General features: G+C 37.5%; 1 protein-coding gene and 1 long non-coding RNA gene across 3 annotated transcripts in view; one reads left to right on the top strand and one right to left on the bottom strand.

The window, feature by feature from the left end:
* Positions 1–22,000, bottom strand: part of LOC117552517 — a 52,789-nt gene extending 30,789 nt beyond the window's left edge. For both annotated transcript variants that reach the window (XR_004569973.1, XR_004569972.1), the window contains exons 1-3: positions 21,862–22,000; positions 17,401–17,579; positions 17,171–17,298 (exon numbers count right to left, since the gene is read on the bottom strand). This is a non-coding gene — a long non-coding RNA (uncharacterized LOC117552517). The remainder of the gene's footprint in view (positions 1–17,170; positions 17,299–17,400; positions 17,580–21,861) is intronic.
* Positions 4,395–21,269, top strand: prkcq (protein kinase C, theta). The gene is given in 19 exon segments (XM_034226044.1): positions 4,395–4,472; positions 8,511–8,831; positions 12,218–12,417; positions 13,732–13,792; positions 14,998–15,172; positions 15,250–15,281; positions 15,378–15,463; positions 16,223–16,352; positions 16,774–16,883; positions 17,184–17,310; positions 17,407–17,570; positions 18,025–18,198; positions 18,278–18,353; positions 18,356–18,368; positions 18,786–18,848; positions 18,931–19,069; positions 19,280–19,468; positions 19,622–19,750; positions 20,306–21,269. Coding segments are annotated over 18 exon segments (2,145 nt in total). The 5' UTR covers positions 4,395–4,472; positions 8,511–8,713; the 3' UTR covers positions 20,465–21,269.
* Positions 22,001–22,309: the final 309 nt, after the last annotated feature.

Below are 22,309 nucleotides of genomic sequence, written 5' to 3'. Positions count from 1 at the left end.
ACAACTGGATTCTTGGGAAATTACGCACAAAAACGGAGGCTTCTGATACAGTTTCTAGGGAGTGGTTGATTTCCTGCTTTAACTACATTTTACAGTTCAAGGGCAATGAAAGGCTGACAGCTGTTTCTTCATTTAACATATCAGTTATTGTACTTCCATAAAACAATACTCACAAATAAAACCTTGTCAAACATGATATTCAATGCAGTTCCATAACATGGAGACGTGCTATAAGCCGTCAAGCCATGCTACAAGGAACTACTGTTCTGTTGTGTAGAGGGGAATACAACTACCATAAAACACTGCAGTAAGCCCATTGGTGCAGTGCAGGGCATTATAGTCAAAAGAAGTCAAGTATAAGAAACCAATGACAAACCAAGATAACCAACCAAGTAAAAAACAATTAAAAAATTGTAATGCGAGTTTGATCACCCACTATATTCAATGTTCCTATTTATCACACACAGGTTCACGATTACCTTAGTTGGAGTTAACCGAAAGCGGCATTCAATGTTAAATGACAGTTCCAGCTGGGGGAAAAGAAGCCTGTGCCTCTTAGTAGTTTAGTGTTATTTGCATGGCAACAACACATATGTTTCCATGACCCTAGTGATGGATGAACATTTGAGAAGTGTTTTCCAGTTACAAGATTGTTGATACGTTCAGGACAGAATTCGCTAGACAGTTAAATACACTAGAGGATAGGCTACTTATTCCTGCTAGAAAGATATCATTCAGTATGAATGAAATCATTAAATGTGTTTTGTAGTGCACAAGGCCAAGACATTCATTCCAGCCGCCACTTGCTTTAGGCACTTGTCCTTGTAGATACTGAAGCTATGAAAACGGACTCTTAAATTCAGCCTTATTTAATCTCGGAGATGAGTAATCAAGACAAGCTGGCAACACGTGTTTTGCAAGAGATTATTGTTGGTAAAAGGCAATTAACGAAGACTTTGAGTGGATTATAAAAAAGGGTACTAGGCGAAGGTTATTGACTTCGTAGTGGGTTAATGTGGAGGCCCTGTAGAGCGTCATGGTGTCTGGTGCATGTTTAAACTCTCAGGTGAACCGCCGTCCGTGCTTCAAAGAGAGAGGGCAAAACAATTAATAAAGTGTAGAAAGTAATTAACTGAGGCCACCGATCTCATCTTTTGCTCACACATTTATAAATTGACTGTAGCTGGATGTTTATATGTTCTCTCTCTGCCTTCAAAAGACACAGGTTGCAGATTTAATTCACCAGTTTTAACATTTTACTAAGATTTGTATCCCCTTAATGTGAAGCAGCTTAGGATGTTGCTGTATTTTAAAGTATGCTATATGAATTAAATGCATTTATTATTATTCATTTTAGTGTCCGAAAGTGTGTTTTACTATAAAAAAAAATGAACAAAATGTTGTCTATTTTATCACCAAAACATCCAATGAAGAGCACCGGACAGACAGTTCGAAACAAAAAAAGATGCTTAAATTAAATGATGTCCAATTAATATTCCAATTTAACAAGCTTTAGTAACACAATGTGCAGCATAGGATCGGTAGGATGTAATGTTAACTCAGAGGACAGGGGTTATGCAATATATGTCTTATTTTACATTTCAATTAAGATGATTCTCTTATCCAAAGTAAATTGCAATAAATGAAATCAACAATAAGGATATCATGGACATTGACTGTTAATCTCCGTCTTTGTTTTGCATATATATTAGGATTATTGTTTACTGTGCTTTACCTTATATTGCCCCTTTCTCTTAGCTTCTCTAAGTCTACCTTACAGCACAATACAATACACTAAAGTAGAGTATTATCAGCATTTGTCCGTAAACAAATTGTTACACACAGTAACGGGTCTAATATGTCTGCCTGGTGTTTTCCTGAGTGTTTATATTGAGTGTATCCAATTATGTCTCTGCTTTTAAATGTAAATAGTAATGATGACACTTTCCTCTGTGTGTTTATGAACTATTACACTCAACAATATAATTATTTAAGATGCCAAACACTCTCCATTTATAGCAAAAGGAAGTTACAACACACACAAAGACTTTCCTTCATGTCCTGTTGTACATTTGGAAACAAAAGTAGCAAGCTGATGCAGCGATAAGGCCATTTTCTTTGGAAGAACTTTGTCTTTTCAATTTATTATCTGAGATTTCAACAATACGAAGAACAACTGTTTGTACCTCTCTTTTCCTTATTAAAAAACAAGCTTAATGTTAGCAAAACATATAATTGAACACAATTACTATATGTAAAAAAAAAAGGAAGAAAAAAAATGTGTGTGTGTTTGTGTATGTGCATCGGCTGCCGTTATCTGCACTTAAGGGTATCTGATCTCCTGATTTGTGATTGGCTGAGGAGGCGGAGAGGTTGGATGGAGGGATAAATGGAGGGATAGATAAACCTTTAATCAAAATGAAGATAATGGACACAAATTGAGGACCTGAGTCATATTCTGAACCTAAATGACATATATATTTATTGGATTGTGAGCAATATATCAAACTGGGTCACTTAATCTCCATTATTATTACTTATTATTATTGCTTTCCCCAGATTCATCAACCTAAAAGTCTTTGTTGGCTTTGGATAAATGCAATGTAATGTAATGCTGCAAACACGAGGGCTAATACACGAACACTGGCGCCTCCTGCTGGAGAAAATACTAAATAATTAAATCTAATGTGTGTCTATTTGGTCATTCTTTTTCTCACTGCAGAAAATATTCATGTCAGCAATTATTTAATTATAATTTTAAAAAAATTAAAGGGAGAAAAAAAGTCATTGTGTTTGAAATAATTAATTAAGCATTTTCTTAAATGTAATGTTATTACCTAAAAACGTGTGCAGCTCTCTTGTTCTAAGATGGTAAACATTGAATTGTTTCTTTTAATGAAAAAAAAGAGTAAAAACCATTTTCAACATGATTTATCTTGTGTTTTGTCGGTTCAAAACACTATAGAAGGTATATAATAAAAGTTTTAAAAAATGTATCATAATTATAATTTGCATTATTAAATTAAAGAGATTACAGGGGTTGGACTTGCACATCATTATTTAATGTATTATAACAATACAATTATATTCAAGAATATGGTGTAGACTAGAGGGATATTTATTCATTCATATTCTTTTTTTAATACAATCATATTAGGGGTTTCTGATTCTGTGTCAAACATTTGTCCTGAGAGAAAAGGCACATTTCCCCTTAAAACTGGTTGAATAATTCAGATGAAAGGTTATGTGTGATTCAGTGGGGAACATTAGATCAGCTTTCCACTGAAGTTCATGTTTTAATGTGACGATTCCCAAAATACCTCATGACTCATCCAAAAGCAGAACAGATTCAATTCATTACCGTTGTTAGTTGTTCCAATTAAATATCCTACTTCGCTAGTTACAAATCCCGGTCATCTGTTTCATTATACTAATAAAGCCACTACTACTAGGAAAAAAGTATGTTATTATATTGAACAATATATTATTGTTGGTAGTGTTATGTTTTCTCACTGCCAACATTATCAAATAACAGTGAATTCTGCATCTTAGAGCTCCTAAAGCACAATGTATCTCAATAAAGTCTCTTCTACAGTTATCTTACATTATTATACTGCCCTCACTTTACAAAAACAAAAGCAGGCAAACCACTCAAAAGTCAAAAATCTATTATTTTTTTCATGTGTGTGCTTACTAAGAAATGCATTGGACATTTCTACTGCGATCACTGAATGTCCTACTTCTTTGTTTCATAAAGAAGTTTCACTTTGTATGTGGGTGGATAGATCAATGTGGCGTTCATGTGTCCTCGGAAATTGCAACTTCTGAATCAGGATTTGCTACAGCACAACAAACATTGAGACTAAATGGAAACTAAATGTGTAGAAGTGAAATAGCAAGGAGACATAGCTGGAATTAGGCTTGGAAAATGTGCAATAGGAATATTTCTACCTGAATGCATCATCGACAACCCCCTGCCTGAGAAATTGCAGAATCAGTAACATTAAATAAATAACTTAATTGTTTAATAAATAAAGCGTTTTATTTATGCGAGCACATCATTTTATTTCCAACATCTCTTACCATTTTATTGATATTGCTCTGTATCTTTTATATATAACTTTTGCCATATTTGATTTTTCAAATTGTATTGCTATTATCAAATTGTTTTCATCATTGTAGTACAGACATGTTTCCCATGTTAAAGTTTATTTGTAATAATATAATTATAGTTTTTTATTGTTATTATAATACTTCCCGCGAATCCCGCCTCTTTAAAAGAGTCCTGTAAAACAAATCAACTCAGAAGTCTCTCTCTGTGACAGTTGGGTCCAAGAATTTCTAATATTCCTACAGTCTTTGAACCCCTCATGCATGACGGTTAAATGCACCGTCTCTCTTGAAGTGTGAGCAGTGATCGGATGGAGAGCAGCTTTAGTTTGCCAACATTAAACTTCAGTGTGCTTTTACAGGTTAGTACTCCTCTTTGTAATAGCTCCACAAAGTTTCTACTCATTTTAACTGAACTAGTCCTGCTATTGACCGAATCCAAGACATGTTTAGTTTGGGTGTTGTAAAATATAGCATGCATGAAAAGACTTTCACACTGTGGTAAGAACAAAACAATACGAGCGGCTGCATGTGTCCTTGACATTTACTTATTGGTCTATTACAGGCTGAGAGTCACTATTTCAGTTCTCTCAGTTGCTTTTTGTCGTGAGACCGACAGTGGGAGATTGGTTATATTAAGCAAATAAGAAACTCAGAAGTGAGATGATAATATGTGTATATAATGTTGTGAATGGATTTCTTTTTTTACTACATTTTCTGTGAGGTATGGTATATTTAGATCCTATATTTAAGTAAAAGTACCACGATGTAGAAATGCTTCATAAAGTCCTGCATTTAAAACCTTACTTCAACTATGAAGGCTTTCAGCTACATGTTACTTACATTTCAAAAGTTAAAGTACTCATTGTGCAACAGAATGACCCCAACAATTTACATTTAGGAAGGTACAAAGTGCAATATGTACCTCTTAAATACAGTCAGGCCAGAGCCATATAATAGATCTATCTATGTGGCGCTGAGTCAGGCATACTGCAGGTGTTTCTAATTCATATCATAAGTACAGTATTCATTTGATTTATATAGCACACTTTAAAGACAACGTCATCTCAGGTGCTTCACAAAGCTATAAGGGAAAGAAAAAAAGATATATCTAAAAGGAGCATATTGGATAAAATAAGACAAATATAAAAAAGAAAAGATTAAGAGCATAAAAGGTTTAAAAATAAATAAATAAATGAAGTAAAGGATAGTCAGTAAAATGCGGTGCGGAACAGGTGGGTCTTGAGGCATTTCCTAAAAACTGAGAGTGATGCCGAGGTCCGTATGTTCTCTGGAAGCTGATTCCACATACATGGACCCAGGGAGGAGAAAGCACGGTCTCCCATGGTGACCAGTTTTGTCCGCGGAACAGCCAGGAGATTGTAGCTGGCTGACCTGAGTGTGCGTGAGGTATGGGAATGTTTTCTGTTAGCAGTTCCTAAAATGTTGTGAAAGTGACATCAGAGTACTTTAGAAAATACTGTTAGTTACAAATCAAAAAGAAATTGTGCAGCAGCTACAGCAACAATAAGACTATCTTTTAAGCAGAAAAACTAGACTTGGAGATACAAATAGTTTAATGGCCTCTCTTTACCTTGCCTTTTTGATGCTGTGTTAACTAGCATGCTATTTATTAATGAAGGCAGCTCAGGGTCTGCTTTGTGTGGACTTTCTGTTCTATCTTTGAATGAGTGACCACTTCAGGGACACTCGGAGCTATAGTCAAAGGCTTCTGTCACACAAATGGACCTCCGGTCAACAACAACAAACACCCCCTGCTTCCTTGACTACTTCAAACAGCTTTAACACACACATCCACACACACTCTTTGTGCTTTGATGGCACCCGGTACACAGGGGTGAGGTGGGAGGCTCGTTTGACTTTAACCTCCCTCATGAAAGCTTTTTTGAAAGGTCACACTCCTGCCTGCCCTTCCCTGTATCTCCATCTGTGTGTTTGAGGATGGGTGGGATGGCATTAAAGCACCCATGGGTGGGTCGCAGTAAAGCAAATCCACCTTTTTAAATGGCACCCTGATGCCTGGTGACAGCTCCTGTTCAATGTTAAATAACCCAGATTGGCCCACTAGATCATTAAGGTGTATACAAATAGCCAGTGTTTGTGTCCTCATGTGTTGAAAAGCACATTAGACTTTAGTTTGAGCTGCTGTTTCTCAGCTTGTTTTAACAATGACCGCTCTGTGTTGGTTCTCTCTAAATCCTCTTACATTTAAAGTGCAGTTGCTTCATGAGGAAGAAAGAGACCATGCTGTACTCACATTAGGATCAACTCTAAAGCTATACAGTATTTGGCTTTTTATGTACTTTTTTCTTTTAATGTTTATTTTATTAGCTTTTCTTTTTAATGACTGATTTTAAATGCCATTTTCTTAATCTCTTTCATTTTTTGTAAAGCACTTTGAATTGCCTTGTGTTGAAAAGTGCTATATAAATAAACTTGCCTTGCCTTGCCTATGAAACTATTCACTTTATATTGTAAATTATGCAAGCTTTTAAAGACATATTGATCCTCTGCTTCAAATCTGTGCTATATGTTAACACCCAAACAAGTATGTAAACAAGTATTTTAAAGAGTGAATATAAGTAATATTTCTGCATTTATTTAGTTAGGTTTGTGTACTCACATTATCTTAGATGTTTCCAACCATTTTCAGAGAAATCTGTTATCTTAATTAAGGTAAAGTGCGTTTCATTTGGTCCCCTGTAATGGTGACATATTCACTTAGATATCATACATTCACATTTTAGTCCATTTTCAGCCACACTTTAAGAAGAATCTTTTCAGATCTTGGTGGTTTTTAACTCGTCATTTTCCAGATGAAGGATTTAATTTGTTAGACATATGGATCTTAAGTTAGCAGAGAAACAAGCCGAGCTAACATGCAACACCTGGGCATCAATGTATGCTTTTTCACCATTTAGACTTTTACAAAGTAATCAAACAAGATGGAGAGATGATGCTAATCATGTACTGACTTCTATTCGTCTTTCACAAGCATTTTGCTGTTCTCTGACTTACATCTCAAAGTGAAGAGCGTGTTTTTTTTAAAACGTTTTCAATCTAATGTTTGCAACAGCCCCACCACAAAAATAAAAAATAAAAAGCGTTAAGAGAGTCAGGAAGTGTGGTTACATCGTCAAAGCTGAAGCACCGGAAGATGTTCTCCTGCTGCAGTTAACACTTTACAACAGGTTCGAGCTGCACCTCCTGCACTATTACATGTTTGTGTGTGTGTGTGTGTGTGTGTGTGTGTGTGTGTGTGTGTGTGTGTGTGTGTGTGTGTGTGTGTGTGTGTGTGTGTGTGTGTGTGTGTGTGTGTGTGATCTAAAAAGGCTGGTTCAAAATCAAGAATAGCACAAATGTAAGGCCAACTATGAGAATTAGAACAGTTACTAAATAAGTGTAGTGGTTGGTTGATATGACAGCTAGCAACAAGGCTACAGCTGTGCCTCAGTTTCACATACCAAGTCATTAAGAGTAAGCTTGCTAACAGAAATGTAGGACATTGCTTTAGAAAAAAATGACCTCACTTAACCATACTAACATGCAAATAATTTTTTTTTAGTTTTGATGCGGTTTAACACATCTCCATGTTAAAATGAGTGAAAGTAAAATATTCCATGTTGAGAAATCTAAAACATCTCATTCATTCAATGTGACTGTGTGTTGTTCCCATGACACACAGACTCAGGGTCAGTGAGGTAAGTAGAGTGAAGAAGGAGATGACTCGCTGCTCCTGATCATCACAAAAGTTTTGCGGACTCAGGCGCATGCAGTCACGTATTCCTGATCTGCGTTTAGTATTTCAGCTCTATTAATAGTCAGCCTCCTCTCCACCACACACACACACACACACACACACCTCTTTGGCAGGCCTCATATATCACATCGACCGTCAGCAAGACTTTGCCACCAGCAAATCTGCTGCAGAGGAGGCAACACAAGTAGTTACTGTAGTTAATCACACAAGATCATTCTTTTCAATGATTCTTTTGAAATGTTCCCAAGGTTTTTAAGTGCTGACAGCTGCTTCTTACGTCTCCTGAAGGTATGCGTAGTTTTATTTCAGCTTGTTTATTATCTTTCTCTTGCTTTCGAGGAGTGAACTAGGCTCCTCAAACATTTTCCTGTCACTACATAACACACTTTTGATTTGATTTTCTGATGTGTTGGAGAAGTTTGCTGATTTTGTCAAAATATGTTTATATTTCATTCTAAAATGGAGCACATTTCTCGACACCCATTTTCCCCAGGATAAATAAAAAGTCCTGATTCTGATTTGAGAGCCAGCTGTAGCACAACAAGTTGAAACTCACTTTAGAGTTTGCTCGTGTGGTTACGAGTGATGTAATATCTCTTTCTCTGTCTTTCTCTCACAGGTAGTTTAAAGCATCAAGGGCGGAAAAACAGAAACACCTCCTCCTCTGCCTCCTCCTCCTCCTCCTTTTATCTTTACTCTGGTGAAAAAGGGGCAGTCTGCGAGGAAAGGAGGTTTTACAGCGCGAACAGAAGCCCTCAGATATCACCTGTTAAACTGTTAACTGGAGGTTGCTTGGATATTTGAGCATAAAAAGCTGCAGCCATGTCTCCTTTCCTGCGGATTGGGTTCTTCAAGTTTGAGATGGATCCGGGCCTGGCCTACCACGAGGAGGTGCTGAACCCGTACTGTGCCGTTTACATGAAGGAGGCCATCGACACAGGTGAGGTACTGCTGGGTTGATTTCCATTTTGAGGAATATATAAGTTATGTGTGACGTAAACAATAAAACGTTGGGTTGTTAGATATGTGGCGCTTGCTCATCAGTTTTTAACCTCTGGGTCAAACGTAAAAGCTTTTTGTACATTAACGTGAAAGTCGGACTGCCTATAACAGATTGATTCAACTTTAATTCCAGCTCATGAAAGCTGAAACATTTGCACCATATGGTCACTGGCTCTTTCTCTGACAAACATGAATTCCCCTTCAACACGGGAAGAGATTAATTGAATGTCCGGTAAGCACTTGAGTGTTTTGGATCAATATAAAAATGTGGAATTTATTTTAGACTATAACAATGCAAAATGTGGCATAAGGCAAAGTACGAGTCTCTGGAGAATCAGCTTTTTCACTTTCAGGTCATTTTTGTAAATGTAGCTTATAAGCCCCTAAAGCTGAGCACGTTTACATTTGTATAGATATATATAATGTAACACTAGGAGATGTGAGGTATACATAGGATGGCAGGCTCAAAGAGATAAAGATAGAACTGTAAAGGCGTGTGTCTGCATACATCTTTTAAAAGTTCATTCATTTTTCAATATCTTCATTGCAGTTGTTGAATGTCACATCTTTGGGAAACTTCCCAGAGTGATAACAGACTCGGAGCAGATATCTTTGTTCTGCATTCGGTTATCTTTATCCGCTGGTGTATGCGAGTGCATTATAGAGCTAAAAACAGAGAGGGAGGAAAGAGGAGGGCTCGGATGTTTCTTTTCCTCCCTGAAACCACAAGACTGAGCCCAGAGAGAACCGGTTAATATCATGTACACACTACTCTCTCACTGCAGGGACCATTCATCTTACTTTCATGTCACACTAAGTTAGATACAAATCTGTTTACATGCCTGAATGACACACGAGCAAGCAATACAACTTAAAGAGGGAAATATGGAATAACCTGATACTGCTCATTTACTGCCATAATAATGAAAACATGAGCTACATTTAGGTGAAAATGTACTATCAATTATTGTTGAACATGATTGTTGATGCTATAGTGAACTCATTATGTTACTGTTATAGCTGGTAAACTGAAAGATGTTTCTACTTTGTATATTGTGAGTATCTTAACCTAAAGTATATTCATATATCATAATGTATTAGTTGATCAAACATATACTATTTGCCTCCAAAATGTACTGTAGTGCAGAAGAAGTATAGAGTAGCATCAAATGGAAATACTCAGGTAAAGTACAGGAACAGAAAAACTGTTCAAATCGCACAGGCAGGCCAAAAAGGAAACACACACACACACACAGTTTTTCCCATCGGGCACTGCGGCTGATTCATCTTCAAATAAAAGTGATGGCAGAATTCGATAAACAGATTTTGCTATGAAGTCATGTACAAAGTAAAGAGTGTTTGAGGCGCTTTATATCTTTTCTGGACCAAATTCAGACTGCAACATTAAAAATGATCATGGGGTTGTTTTTAAGGCATAATTAGCAGTTAGCACTTTCTAACTTATCTGCTTTTTTAATCCAGTTTAATGAACATTTTTAAAGTTTATATAGATTGTTGTTTATATTGAATATTACAAATATTCAGTTATTCAATGTTTACTCTTAAATGAAATAGCGCATATGAAATCACATTTATAGAATCAAGTCAATCTTGTTGTAGGTTTTACTACAACAAGCCTTGGTTTAGTTGTTCTTAAGGGGGTCTTTTAATGCCAAGTGTACTTCACTCATAATACCACAAGCTTGGTAATTCTCCCTTATGAGGATTAAGGATTTTCTGTAAATTATAGCTATTTATACCAGTTTTGAAAGGCAGAAGCAATAACTTTAAATGTATACGATTTAAAGTCTCCAATAAACATACTTAATCAAACACCAACAGATCATCTGCTAAAAATGTGCTTTCCTTTATAAATTGTGAGGTGTCCTTGAAAAATGTAAACTCTTTTAAGGCAGCAAAGACCTGAGAGCACACTTCAACCTAAATGCTACTGTGGCACGTTTTCACAGAAAAACACAGGAACTGGCTCACACCAAAACATGTCACCTCTCTTTTTGCCGCGAGGTAACTTTCTTTGAAGCTGGTGTAGACTATGTGAGAAAACACGGTGTGCTTTTATCCGACGGCAGCTGGCGATGAGCCGATGATGGAGAAGGCTGCAGATCACTTTAGGGGTAGAAAGCTTAGCGGGCTTTACTTTGGAGGCAGCAGCATGGCATGTGGCCGTTATGCAAGTGGATATATGTGATGATATTGCAGAGGAAAATCAGCAGATGTAAATTATTTCCTGGTATATTACCAGAAGTGTTTAGGCCATGTGATATGATTTAATCCCTCAAAACTGTGACGCTATAATCATAAAGGGCTGCGAAATGTTTACATGGTGTATCTAGGGCTGCACCATGTGGACAAAATAACTTCATTGGGATCATTTGGACTGATATTGCGATAACGATACAGGACATATTAACCCATTGTTCTAATAATAATGATCAAATATAGTTAAATGATTATGTACTGCAAACAAAATGTGTTACCCATTATGACACTTTGCATAAGATTACCATATTTGAATGGAAATAAATCATATTTATCTGCTTTTAAATGACATATTATCTAATCCCCAGAGATTGAAACACATGTACATTCATCCGTTTTCCCAGAGATGAATTCCTGGTGTTGGTTTTCCATCTCGTGGGAAATCTTCTCCATTTTCTAGATGTTAACATTTCAAATGTTTATGTTGAATCCTTAAAGGATCCGGCAGGAGATATTTTACAACAAAAAAAGTAATAAATTCATACATTCACTATTTAAAAAGTGCTTGATAATATTATAAATCAGCATTACCTTGTTTACAGAAGACCTTTCTTAAACATAAATAAGAAAAGGTGATTTTTTTGGGGACTATTTTCATTGGCGGATTAATACAAATTGGTTCTCTAGTGATTATGTTGGGCAGCAGGATATGTTTAGCATTCTTTTCTTTTCTTTTCAATAATTGAATTATCAATGTTTTGATGTCATGTACAGTGTTGTAAGCATTAGGACACAATAAAAGGCCATTGTGCTGATGAATGGCAAACGTTAATGACTATTAAATCACCTTTACCATGAGGTCAGCATATTTTAAATACTGATTTAAAAAAGGCAAGACACTCTAAAACTCCTGCAGTGAATGACAATTTTTATAGGACATTTATTTGGTTTTCGCACAGGATTTTTAGATATTTATTGGAATCAAAGTTCAAGTAAAAAGTGAAAATCTCTAAAATATCTTGTCTTTTGTCTGTTATTATCAAAAAGTAAAGAACCTGCCAAATTAAGTAGCTTCTTTCTCATTATTCCTTTTTGTTTTTCCAGAGAAGGGCCAAGTGCACAAGCAGAAGAAGCCCACCATGTACCCCCCATGGAGCACCACGTTCGATGCCCACGTCCACCCCGGGCGCATCATGCACGTGATGGTGAAGGACCGCACGGCCGAGCTCAAGTCCGAGGCCACCGTGGCTCTGGACTCTCTGGCAACGCAATGCAAGAAGGAGAACGGCAAGCTGGAGACCTGGGTGAGTGTTCACATTAGCATTTAAATATATATTAAAACTCTCATGGTGTGATCTGAACCAATCAAATATATTTGACTAAATGTGGAGAATAGCATGTGTGTGTGTGTGTGTGTGTGTGTGTGTGTGTGTGTGTGTGTGTGTGGTGTGTGTGTGTGTGTGTGTGTGTGTGTGTGTGTGTGTGTGTGTGTGTGTGTGTGTGTGTGTGTGTGTGTGTGTGTGTGTGTGTGTGTGTGTGTGTGTGTGTGTGTGTGTTCCTGGACCAGCTGTTTGGCAACTCCAGCTAAAAATCCAGATGGGTTTACTCAATTTCGAGTCAAATGAGCAAATGTTAGAAGTGGTAGTCCGTCTTTTATTCATTAACAAAATGGGCTTTTTTAGACTACATTCATTATGCCTTTTATGAGAGTAATACCAGGAAAAGCAACAAATAATAACATTTCTGATTAGATTAACCTGTGCCTCTCCTCCTATGATGTATTAAATATCTGCAGTTAAAGAAGTCTATGTTGTACCCTTGAATGGGATTGTAGTGTTGGATCCCTTTACATTTACAGAATGGGATTAGGTGGGGTTTTTCTTGTGTTGTGTAACAAGCTCTGTTTTAGTAATCCCAACTAAATCCTTTTTAGAATACATAACACCACTGTATACCAAGATCTAATGTGTTTAACTAATACAATAATAAGGACAATCCAATAAAAAAGTTAAGGAGACATTTTCTATTTGGAATGAAAATAATGAGCATGAATTATAAATCCTAGAGCAGTTGTTTCTTAGTTTGGCCTCTTGCAAGGTTAACCACAGAAGCTTTTATTTCAATTATTTAAAACTGTGTCTTCCTCCTTTATAGTCCTCCCAAAGTGTCAAACATGCTTTATTTAGATGTTAAAAAAGTACATAAATTAGGTGTTTATAGTCTCCAGTTTAAATCCAGCTGGGGATCATTGTTCATTTCCAGTCATCTATCTAATGAGAGCAAAAAAGTCCCAAAAGGCCCTTCTTCCTACTTTAGTCTGGGAACATCTTTAATTATAAGCACGTTAGGCCGTCCCTGCTAATGTTTATCATCCACTTGGTCCTGGATTTATTTTTTAAATGACTCACATTTTTTCCCTGAAAAGACTTTGGGTGGATAAATCAAACCAAATATTCAGATTTCCTCCCCACTCTGTTCCTCTACGTCTGTTTGAGTTAGAATATTACATTGTACGTTTATTGCGTCAACATGCCTCCCTTTTCCATTCACAACATCTAATTCTGTCCTGATATGCTGCTTTTAGTCACATGTTTCTGTTCTTCTTGGATTGGTGTCAGCTGGAGCTGAAGCCACAGGGCCGCCTGCTGATGGAGGCCAAATATTATCTGGAGAAAACTGGTGAGTCATTAATACTTATATAACTCCACCTGCTGCCCCTCAAACTACAATATACTGCAACACTCTGGGGTTACCCATCATCTGCAATCAAATTCATATTTGGTGAAACGACAAAATCACATTTCTAAACAAAATCAGTCAAACTGAAAGTGAAAATAAAAGATAGTCATCTTAATGCTCGGAAATGACAAAGTGTGTCAAGTAGTGTCAAAAAGGAAATGCTTTTTTAATCCTTAACGCTTGATGATCTGCTGTGGTCTTCAGTTTACTTATGTTTTTTTTTTTAAGCCAAACTATGTATTGCTGAAGTCACTGGCTAATGCCAGTTAAGTGTCTGAAATATATACAGTTTAATCACTATAAAGTTATTTTAGAAAGTAGACCACACTACCCACATGTTTCTAATTAAAAAGAAGAACCTTTGAGTCCCTGCGTGCGTGTGGTTCAATGTGGCTTTACTGACATTAACCAACCAAATGCTTGAGAAGTCATTAAGAACTAAAGGAAGGATTCATCTCATGTGTTCTAAGAATAGACCGTGCTAATAGGAAATCGCTGCTCAGAACAACAGGTGGTAAGGCAGCTGCTACACAGAGACAATTTCATCTATGGCACTTCCTCCTGAACTCCATAAACACTCAATCATCTAACATGATTGATTATCTTATATTGCACATATTTACATGAGCAGCACATTTTCTTTTATATTAAGATGCAATGAGACTCCTTACAGATTAACAAGATTAAAAGCAGTACATAGCAAATGAGGGGATACATATTTGCACAAATTAGCTGATATGTTTCTGCAAAATAATTCAAGAGTCGACAAAATGATTATCGATAAAAATGAAAATATCTCTTTAAAATCTAGTGGCTTTAAAAATGTCTTCAAAACAAATGTAAAAAAACAATCTCAAACTATTATTGGTACATTAAGTTGTCAAAAACTAATTGTAAAAACTCTTCCCATCTTTTATATTAAACTGCAGCATTTACGTCAGTCAGCAACAGAGAAAAAATGTGCATATTAGACGGTTTGAACAAAATGAAACTCATAACTCTCATAAATCCACAAAAGGTGAGAAATAGAAACTTAGGTGTAAAATCTTCTTTCCAGTAAACAATCATTCCTGTGAAAGCTGAGCTCTACCAAATGTGCTTTCATGTTTTATCATTTATATACAAGGTTACATGATGTGTTTCAGACGCTGCAGGTCAGCCTGAGGAAGAGTCGGGACAAATGAGAGAGGGTCTGTTCGCCTTGCATGAGCGGCGAGGGGCCATCAAACAAGCCAAAGTTCACGTTGTCAAATGTCACGAGTTCAGCGCCACCTTTTTCCCTCAACCCACCTTCTGCTCCGTCTGCAAAGAGTTTGTCTGGTACGAAAACTATCATCGACAAATGATCATGTTTTGCATTATAATGACTAATTTTCTCCTGTTCTTTTCCACCGCAGGGGTCTAAACAAGCAGGGGTACCAGTGCAGACGTGAGTGTCGGATGAATATTTTCCACTGATGTATTGGAAGTTTAACGGTGCCTTTTTTCAACCCCATAATGTCCAACTGTCATTTTTGTTTTTTAGAGTGCAACGCAGCTATTCACAAAAAATGCATAGACAAGGTTATCGCCAAATGCACTGGTTCAGCCATCAACAGCAAAGAAACAATGGTGAGTATCTGCCTCACACTCATCGTTTCACATAAACGCTCTTATGTCATAGCGTCGGAGCAGTCACACTAAAAGACTTGTGGTTATACTGCTTACTAATCGCCTCATACAGAGGAATCATTACGCCACACATGTCTCGCTGCGAAGGGGACCCAAGTTCCCATCAGCAAAAACACGTGGGTTTGCTGTCCTGGCTCCAAGATGGTGGAATGAGCTCCCCATTGACATCAGGACAGCAGATAGCTTACACACCTTCCGGCGCAAACTGAAAACTCATCTCTTTCGACTCCACTTCGAGCGATAGAATTATTAACAAAGCACTTTTATACTAATAAAGGACTGGCTTACCTAAAGCCAGTTGAGTAGCACTTGAAATGTTTTTGCTCTATGAAACCTGATGTACTTATATGATTCTGTTTTCTTCAATTTTGTATTTTGTTGGTCGAACGCACTTATTGTAAGTCGCTTTGGATAAAAGCGTCAGCTAAATGCAATGTAATGTCTCGTCTCATTCGCTGCTTTTATCTTTTGGCTCACTTCCTCCTCAGCCACATGCCTGCTGAGTTCATACGCATGAAACCAAAAGAGAATACTAAACCCTTGTTGTAATACGCAGTGTAAGAAGAACAGACCTGCCCCCCTCTGTTTAGGGACAGGAAGTGTTCTCTATATTTTAAAATAACAATTGCACTACAGGCAAGAAAGTATGTATTTTGTGCCAGGGCCTCCATGCTGAGCTGTATGATGTGTGTCCTGCAGATCCACAAGGAGCGCTTCAAGATCGACATGCCGCACAGGTTTAGAGTGTACAACTACAAAAGTCCAACGTTCTGTGAACACTGCGGTACTCTGCTCTGGGGGCTCGCCAAGCAGGGGCTCAAATGTGAGGGTGAGGGGCGGAAGATTTAACATTTCTGTGGATTCATTACTAATTTATGTTTTGTAGACACACCTCATAAACATCTACTTTCTTTGTGTTACTACAACTGATTAAACTAATGGAACACTTGCCTAGTAAACACACGTTGTTTGTTCATCGATTTGTCTTTCCTTAATGACCTAGAAGGTTACTACATATCATTTAGGGTAACTTATAATAAATGTTATTCATGATGGTGAAAGAGCTAGAAATACCAACTACAGAAGCAGATATATTTAACAAACAGAATTAGTACCAGAACAGTTATTTCCTCTGTAGCATCACACAATTAAAATTGGAGGTAGAATCAGTGCCATAGCCATCGTAAACGCAAAACGTCCTCAAAAGGCATGTTTTTATCTGCGGTGGTAATTCTGTGTTTTCTGTGCAGAATGCTGCATGAACGTCCATCATAAGTGCCAGAAGAAAGTAGCCAACCTATGCGGGATCAACCAGAAACTCATGGCTGAAGCTCTGGCCATGATCGAGACTAAACAGCAGGTGAGACACACTAAACCTCTGCAATTTCAAAACATTTTCATGTGTACATTTTGAACTGCCTACATTATAGGGAATAATGGAGATATATGAAACGGCCACCATTTTCGGTTGAAGCGAATGTTTTCCAAGATAAAAACACAATTCCAAAACTTTTTTAGTTTTGGAATTGATAATGTTAAACCTTCTTCAATAAACCTTACTTTTGGAATCTTTGCAAACTTTTTTTTGAAAAGGCTGTTTTCAGAGGCCTTTCCCCCTAAATGTTTGACTTTAAATCTCAGCCCTACCTTTTGCCTTCAGGCCAGAAGCTCCAGGGACACTGAAACGGAAATCATCGGCAGAGAGGGTCCAGTCAGTGTCGACCAGCCGGGGGTTATCAGAGCTCCGTCTGGGTTAGTAACGGCCACAGCTACACCTGCAAACAAAGGTACATTAGTTTCAAAAACCTGCACCCTGTCCTCTATTCTCGATAGTTTTTCTAATATAACGCATATATTCCCCATTCCTGCTCCGTGACCTGAAGAGATGCAGGGTGTTTCATGGGAAGGACCGGCAGACAGGAGCATCACTGAGGCGCTGAAAGAAGAAGAAGAGCCTCTGTACGCCGTCCCAAAGAAGGACCAACCCAGGTTCACCGTCAATGACTTCGTTCTGCACAAGATGCTCGGGAAAGGCAGCTTCGGCAAGGTACAGCATCTGATTCAAAGAAAAGCAAATGCACACAGGGGGATTTACAGCAGAACTCAGCCAAAAGCATGATTCCAGCACTCTTCTCAAACTATAAGACTTAGTATCTGCCAGACACTCATTAAGTAAGTATTTCAGCATTATTAATGGTATGTTTCTAAGTAATAATAACTTGTTATAGCTATGCACAATAACAAACGACACATTTAGGGGAATACTTTTTCCATTAGTATGTCATCAGTGATATTTTAGTTCTTCGCATTAATTTAAAGCTTCCATACATGACATTATGACACATTTTGGGCAACCCTTACTGCCGCTAGTTTCCACAGGAAACCAACACCTTGTTGCTTTAATGTCAGCGGGAGGCAGAAATCACAAAGCTGTTTCAGAAGTGCGAGTGTCAAAGAAAATATAACTGTCGCAGCAGTTTTAACTAATCTTTCTGTTACAGGTATTTTTAGCCGAGCTGAAGAGAAGTGGGACGTTTTACGCAGTGAAGGCTCTGAAGAAGGACGTGGTGCTGATGGACGATGACGTGGAATGCACCATGGTAGAGAGGAGGGTCCTTTCTTTAGCCTGGGAAAACCCTTTCCTCACACACCTTTACTGCACCTTCCAGACCAAGGTAACACCAAGGAACACTTGGATTCATCTGTACATTTACTACAGTCACACATCTGACCTTCCTACATTTGTTTATCCAGGAAAACCTGTTCTTTGTCATGGAGTATCTGAACGGAGGGGATCTCATGTTCCATATCCAGAGCTGCCACAAATTTGATTGCACAGAGCCACGTATGTATCCCGGCAATATGCTACATTTGTTAAGATGCCCAACTTAGGTCTGTGCTGTTTAGTTGGGATGCTTTGCTTGCTTTTAACCCTAACCCTTGGCAGGAGTGTGTAGTGAATACAAATGTGAATGTTTTCAGAATTGCAAATTCACATACTATCAGTATCAATACTTAGTAGGGATGTCACAGTACCCAACATGTTGTAGTCGATACAAATACCATTTAAATTCCAAGATTCTCAATACTTATTTAATACCATGTAAAAAATCCCCCCCAAACTAACAGCCTGCTGGTAATGGCTTACTAAATCATTCATTTAGCAGGCAGTAAGCAGTACATACTGATTGAGTATGTAGGAGGCAAGACTCAACTAACATCCCACATTTCTTTCCTCGCTACCATTTATGTTTCTCCACAGATTCTATGGAGCAGAAATCATCTGTGGGCTTCAGTTCCTGCACTCCAGAGGAATCATTTACAGGTTAATGTTCAGTAAAAGCTAGAAACAGAACTGAACCTGATGAAAAAACTGTTGGTGCTCATATCTTGCTGCTCCTCTGCAGGGATCTGAAGCTGGATAATGTGCTGCTGGACTCTGAAGGTCACATAAAGATCGCAGACTTTGGCATGTGTAAGGAGAACATGCAGAACGACACCCTGACCTCCACCTTCTGTGGCACGCCTGACTACATCGCTCCTGAGGTGATCACACACAACAAATATTTACATTTACATAAGACTATATTAATGGGCAAACCAACACTAGCAGATGTACCTTAAGTGGTAATTATTATTAATATTCCTTCACCAAGGAACAAATCTATGGGTATCAGACTGCATGTAGAATGTTTCGAAAGCGAATCAAAAAAAGCTACACAGTATGTTTTTAACCTTTATGTAATTATATATCAGATACTGCTGGGTCAGAAGTACAACAGCTCAGCAGACTGGTGGTCATTCGGGGTTCTGCTCTACGAGATGCTGATCGGACACTCTCCATTTCACGGCCAAGACGAAGAGGAGCTGTTTCAGTCTATACGGACCGACAACCCCTTTTATCCCCACTGGCTCTCCAAAGACTCCAAAGACCTTCTGATCAAGGTCAGACGTTGTACTAGGGGTACTAAAGCAGTACATGTATACAAGCAAAACATTCCTTGACTCACAAATTCAGTGTGGCCGGATTTACACAAGTTAGGTGCTTCTTTTTTTTTAAACTGCCTGTTTGTAACCTTGGTTTTGTTTGTGCCGCAGCTGTTTGTGAGGGAGCCCGAGGAGCGCCTTGGACTGAAGGGAAACATCCGACAGCACAAGTTCTTTAGCAGCACCGACTGGAACAACCTGGAACAACGCAAGGTGGCACCGCCCTTCAAGCCAACTGTAGTAAGTGCAATCACATGCTCTCACTTTTTCATTTACATTTGAAGGGCCTGATTTTTGCTAGGAACCATGGTAGCTAAATATATTTACCTACTTTTAAAGTGAAGAATAAGGCTGCAACTAAAGTTAGTTCATATGAACCAGGATAAGCCAACACTTACAATATTCACAATCTAAGATGATATCAAGTCTCATATCAGAATATCAATATAATATTGATATATTGCCTAGCCCTAGCTGCTCTAACGATCATTGTCATTATCCTTTTTAGTGATTATTTCACTACTTTAAGAGGGCACATAGGATGTCAACAGTTCATCTTTGCATGTAAACCTTAAATAAAAATGTATAAAGTGTTTTTTAGGATCAATACTGTAATAGAAAGATTATTTTGCGATACAATACTGTATAAATATGTTCTAATACTCCTATTCTCATCTAATGACCAACATATTGAGTTAAATGTATTATATATATAGTCCAATAGTTAAGGATAAATAATACTTTCAATTGGTGTATATTGTTTGTATTTACGCATTTTCTCTTCCACTCTGACAGTCATCCCCCAGTGACTGCAGTAACTTTGACAAAGAGTTTATCAACGAGAAGCCACGACTGTCTTGTGCCGACCGTACGCTCATCAACAGCGTTGATCAGACGATGTTCAAGAACTTCTCCTTCGTGAACCCGGGGATGGGCCGCCCGGCAGCACGCTGAGCACTGGACAAAACAACCTACTACATTACAAACAAGCCGCTCACACACAACCAGCACTTACTGAAACTGAAATGGACTGCAGAGACTTTAGACTGTGAATGTCACAAAACTCAACTGTATCTGTGATTATGATGATAACCACTAAAGGGTGTGTCCTTAGTGTAAGGCACAGACATGGCTACTATGACAGTATATGTGTCTTAACTCTTAAGTCTCTCCATTTAAAATAAAACAAATATCCACAAAAAGCCTTTGGTAATCTCATCTTCTGGTATCAGACAAAGAGGCCCAGAACACATACCAAGAAGTCCGTTATACTCACACACAATTCATCAAGTGGCATATACTGTATATCACCTATAAATCTTGCCTTTGCGCTCATGATTGAAGGTGTGTTTCTAAATAAAAATGTGTTGTAAAAATCTTACGGAGCTTCGTAGTAATATGTGAGGGTAAAGTTCTTAAAATAAAAGCAAACAAAACATGTGGTTACAGATAATTAGTGTTATAGTTTTCTTTCCTGTCTTATTCCCTAGCCTGATGAGTATTTTACCTCCATGTTCGATACAGATGTTAAAATGTGTTGTGTAAATAAATGTCATTCTGTCGATATACTAGACTGTCAGTTGGATGGATATCCGTTAGTGTGTAGCAGGATTTAGTTTATGTATTTTCTTATTGAACCTCAGGAGTTTTATTGATGCTATATTTTGGATCAGGTAGCCTACTTAGATCAGCTGCATACTGTAGTTGTTATTGTTCTATTCATTGTGAATCATGTCTAATAAAATATGTGAGGTTTGTATACTGTTGTTTGTTTTGTTTATGACTTAACAAAATGTGAGGGGTATCTATAAATATATACTGAGAGTTGAGATGGAAGAATAACCACGTCAGGTTTTACAATTTACTTGCACACATTAAATGCTAGTAAAATAAGCAAGTGGTGAGTAGAATGTCATCACTCACCACGAGCCTTTTTTAACCCTTTATTATAACCATGGGAAGCTTAATCAAGGGATGCGTACTGCTAGCAGAAGTATTCAATGTGAACCTGTTAGCCAAACGTATGTTTCGGACATATGAAACCAGCCTAAACATTACAATATGGAGAATGTGTAGCCTCTGCAGCCACAATGAAGGCCAACTATCATGTAGCCTCTCTGATCCAGTTTAACTTAGTGACATCATGATAAATCAACATTTTAATGTATTTATTTTTGAAAAACTTGCAGTGCAGTTCACCCCCAGTTTGTACATTGCATGTTACTTTACTAGCCGATTTTATATTTAAATGCGTGTGATGCTAACCGTTAGCTAAGGGCTAAATAGTTTTTTGGGAGATAGCCTACATTGAAATAAAGTCCAAATTTGAGGAAAAATCTGAAAACACTTACGGCAGTTTTGAATACTTTTCCACATTCCTGCAATACTCTTCTGGCCATTTCGAAGGAAACCCATTCCACTCTTTGTACAAGTAAAGCCTTTAAACTTTTTTCACAAGATGTGGCTGCTTAATTGCTAATGTAAACAAAGATGGCAACCGGAAGTGACATGTCCATCGGTGCGCAGTAATCTTTCCCTTTAAAGTTTAAACCATGCAGGAACACTTAAAAGGTTACTAAGATAGTAAACTACATGTATTTGACATGAACATTGTATACAATTAAAGAGACAATTGTTATAGATGAAATGGTAGTAAAAAAAAAATTAATATTAAAATCTAATATTTTAAATTGTATATGTATACATTGTCGGATTGTCCTTTGCTCTGTGTTTAATGAGTCATTTATGATATGTTTCTTTTTTTTTTTAAATGTCAATAAAAAGAGTTTGGCTCATATT

The sequence above is a fragment of the Gymnodraco acuticeps genome, unplaced genomic scaffold (genome assembly GCF_902827175.1).
Source record: "Gymnodraco acuticeps unplaced genomic scaffold, fGymAcu1.1, whole genome shotgun sequence".
In the NCBI taxonomy this organism is placed as follows: domain Eukaryota; kingdom Metazoa; phylum Chordata; class Actinopteri; order Perciformes; family Bathydraconidae; genus Gymnodraco; species Gymnodraco acuticeps.
The sequence above is the reverse complement of the archived record's forward strand: the minus strand, read 5'-3'. Positions and strand labels throughout refer to the sequence as shown.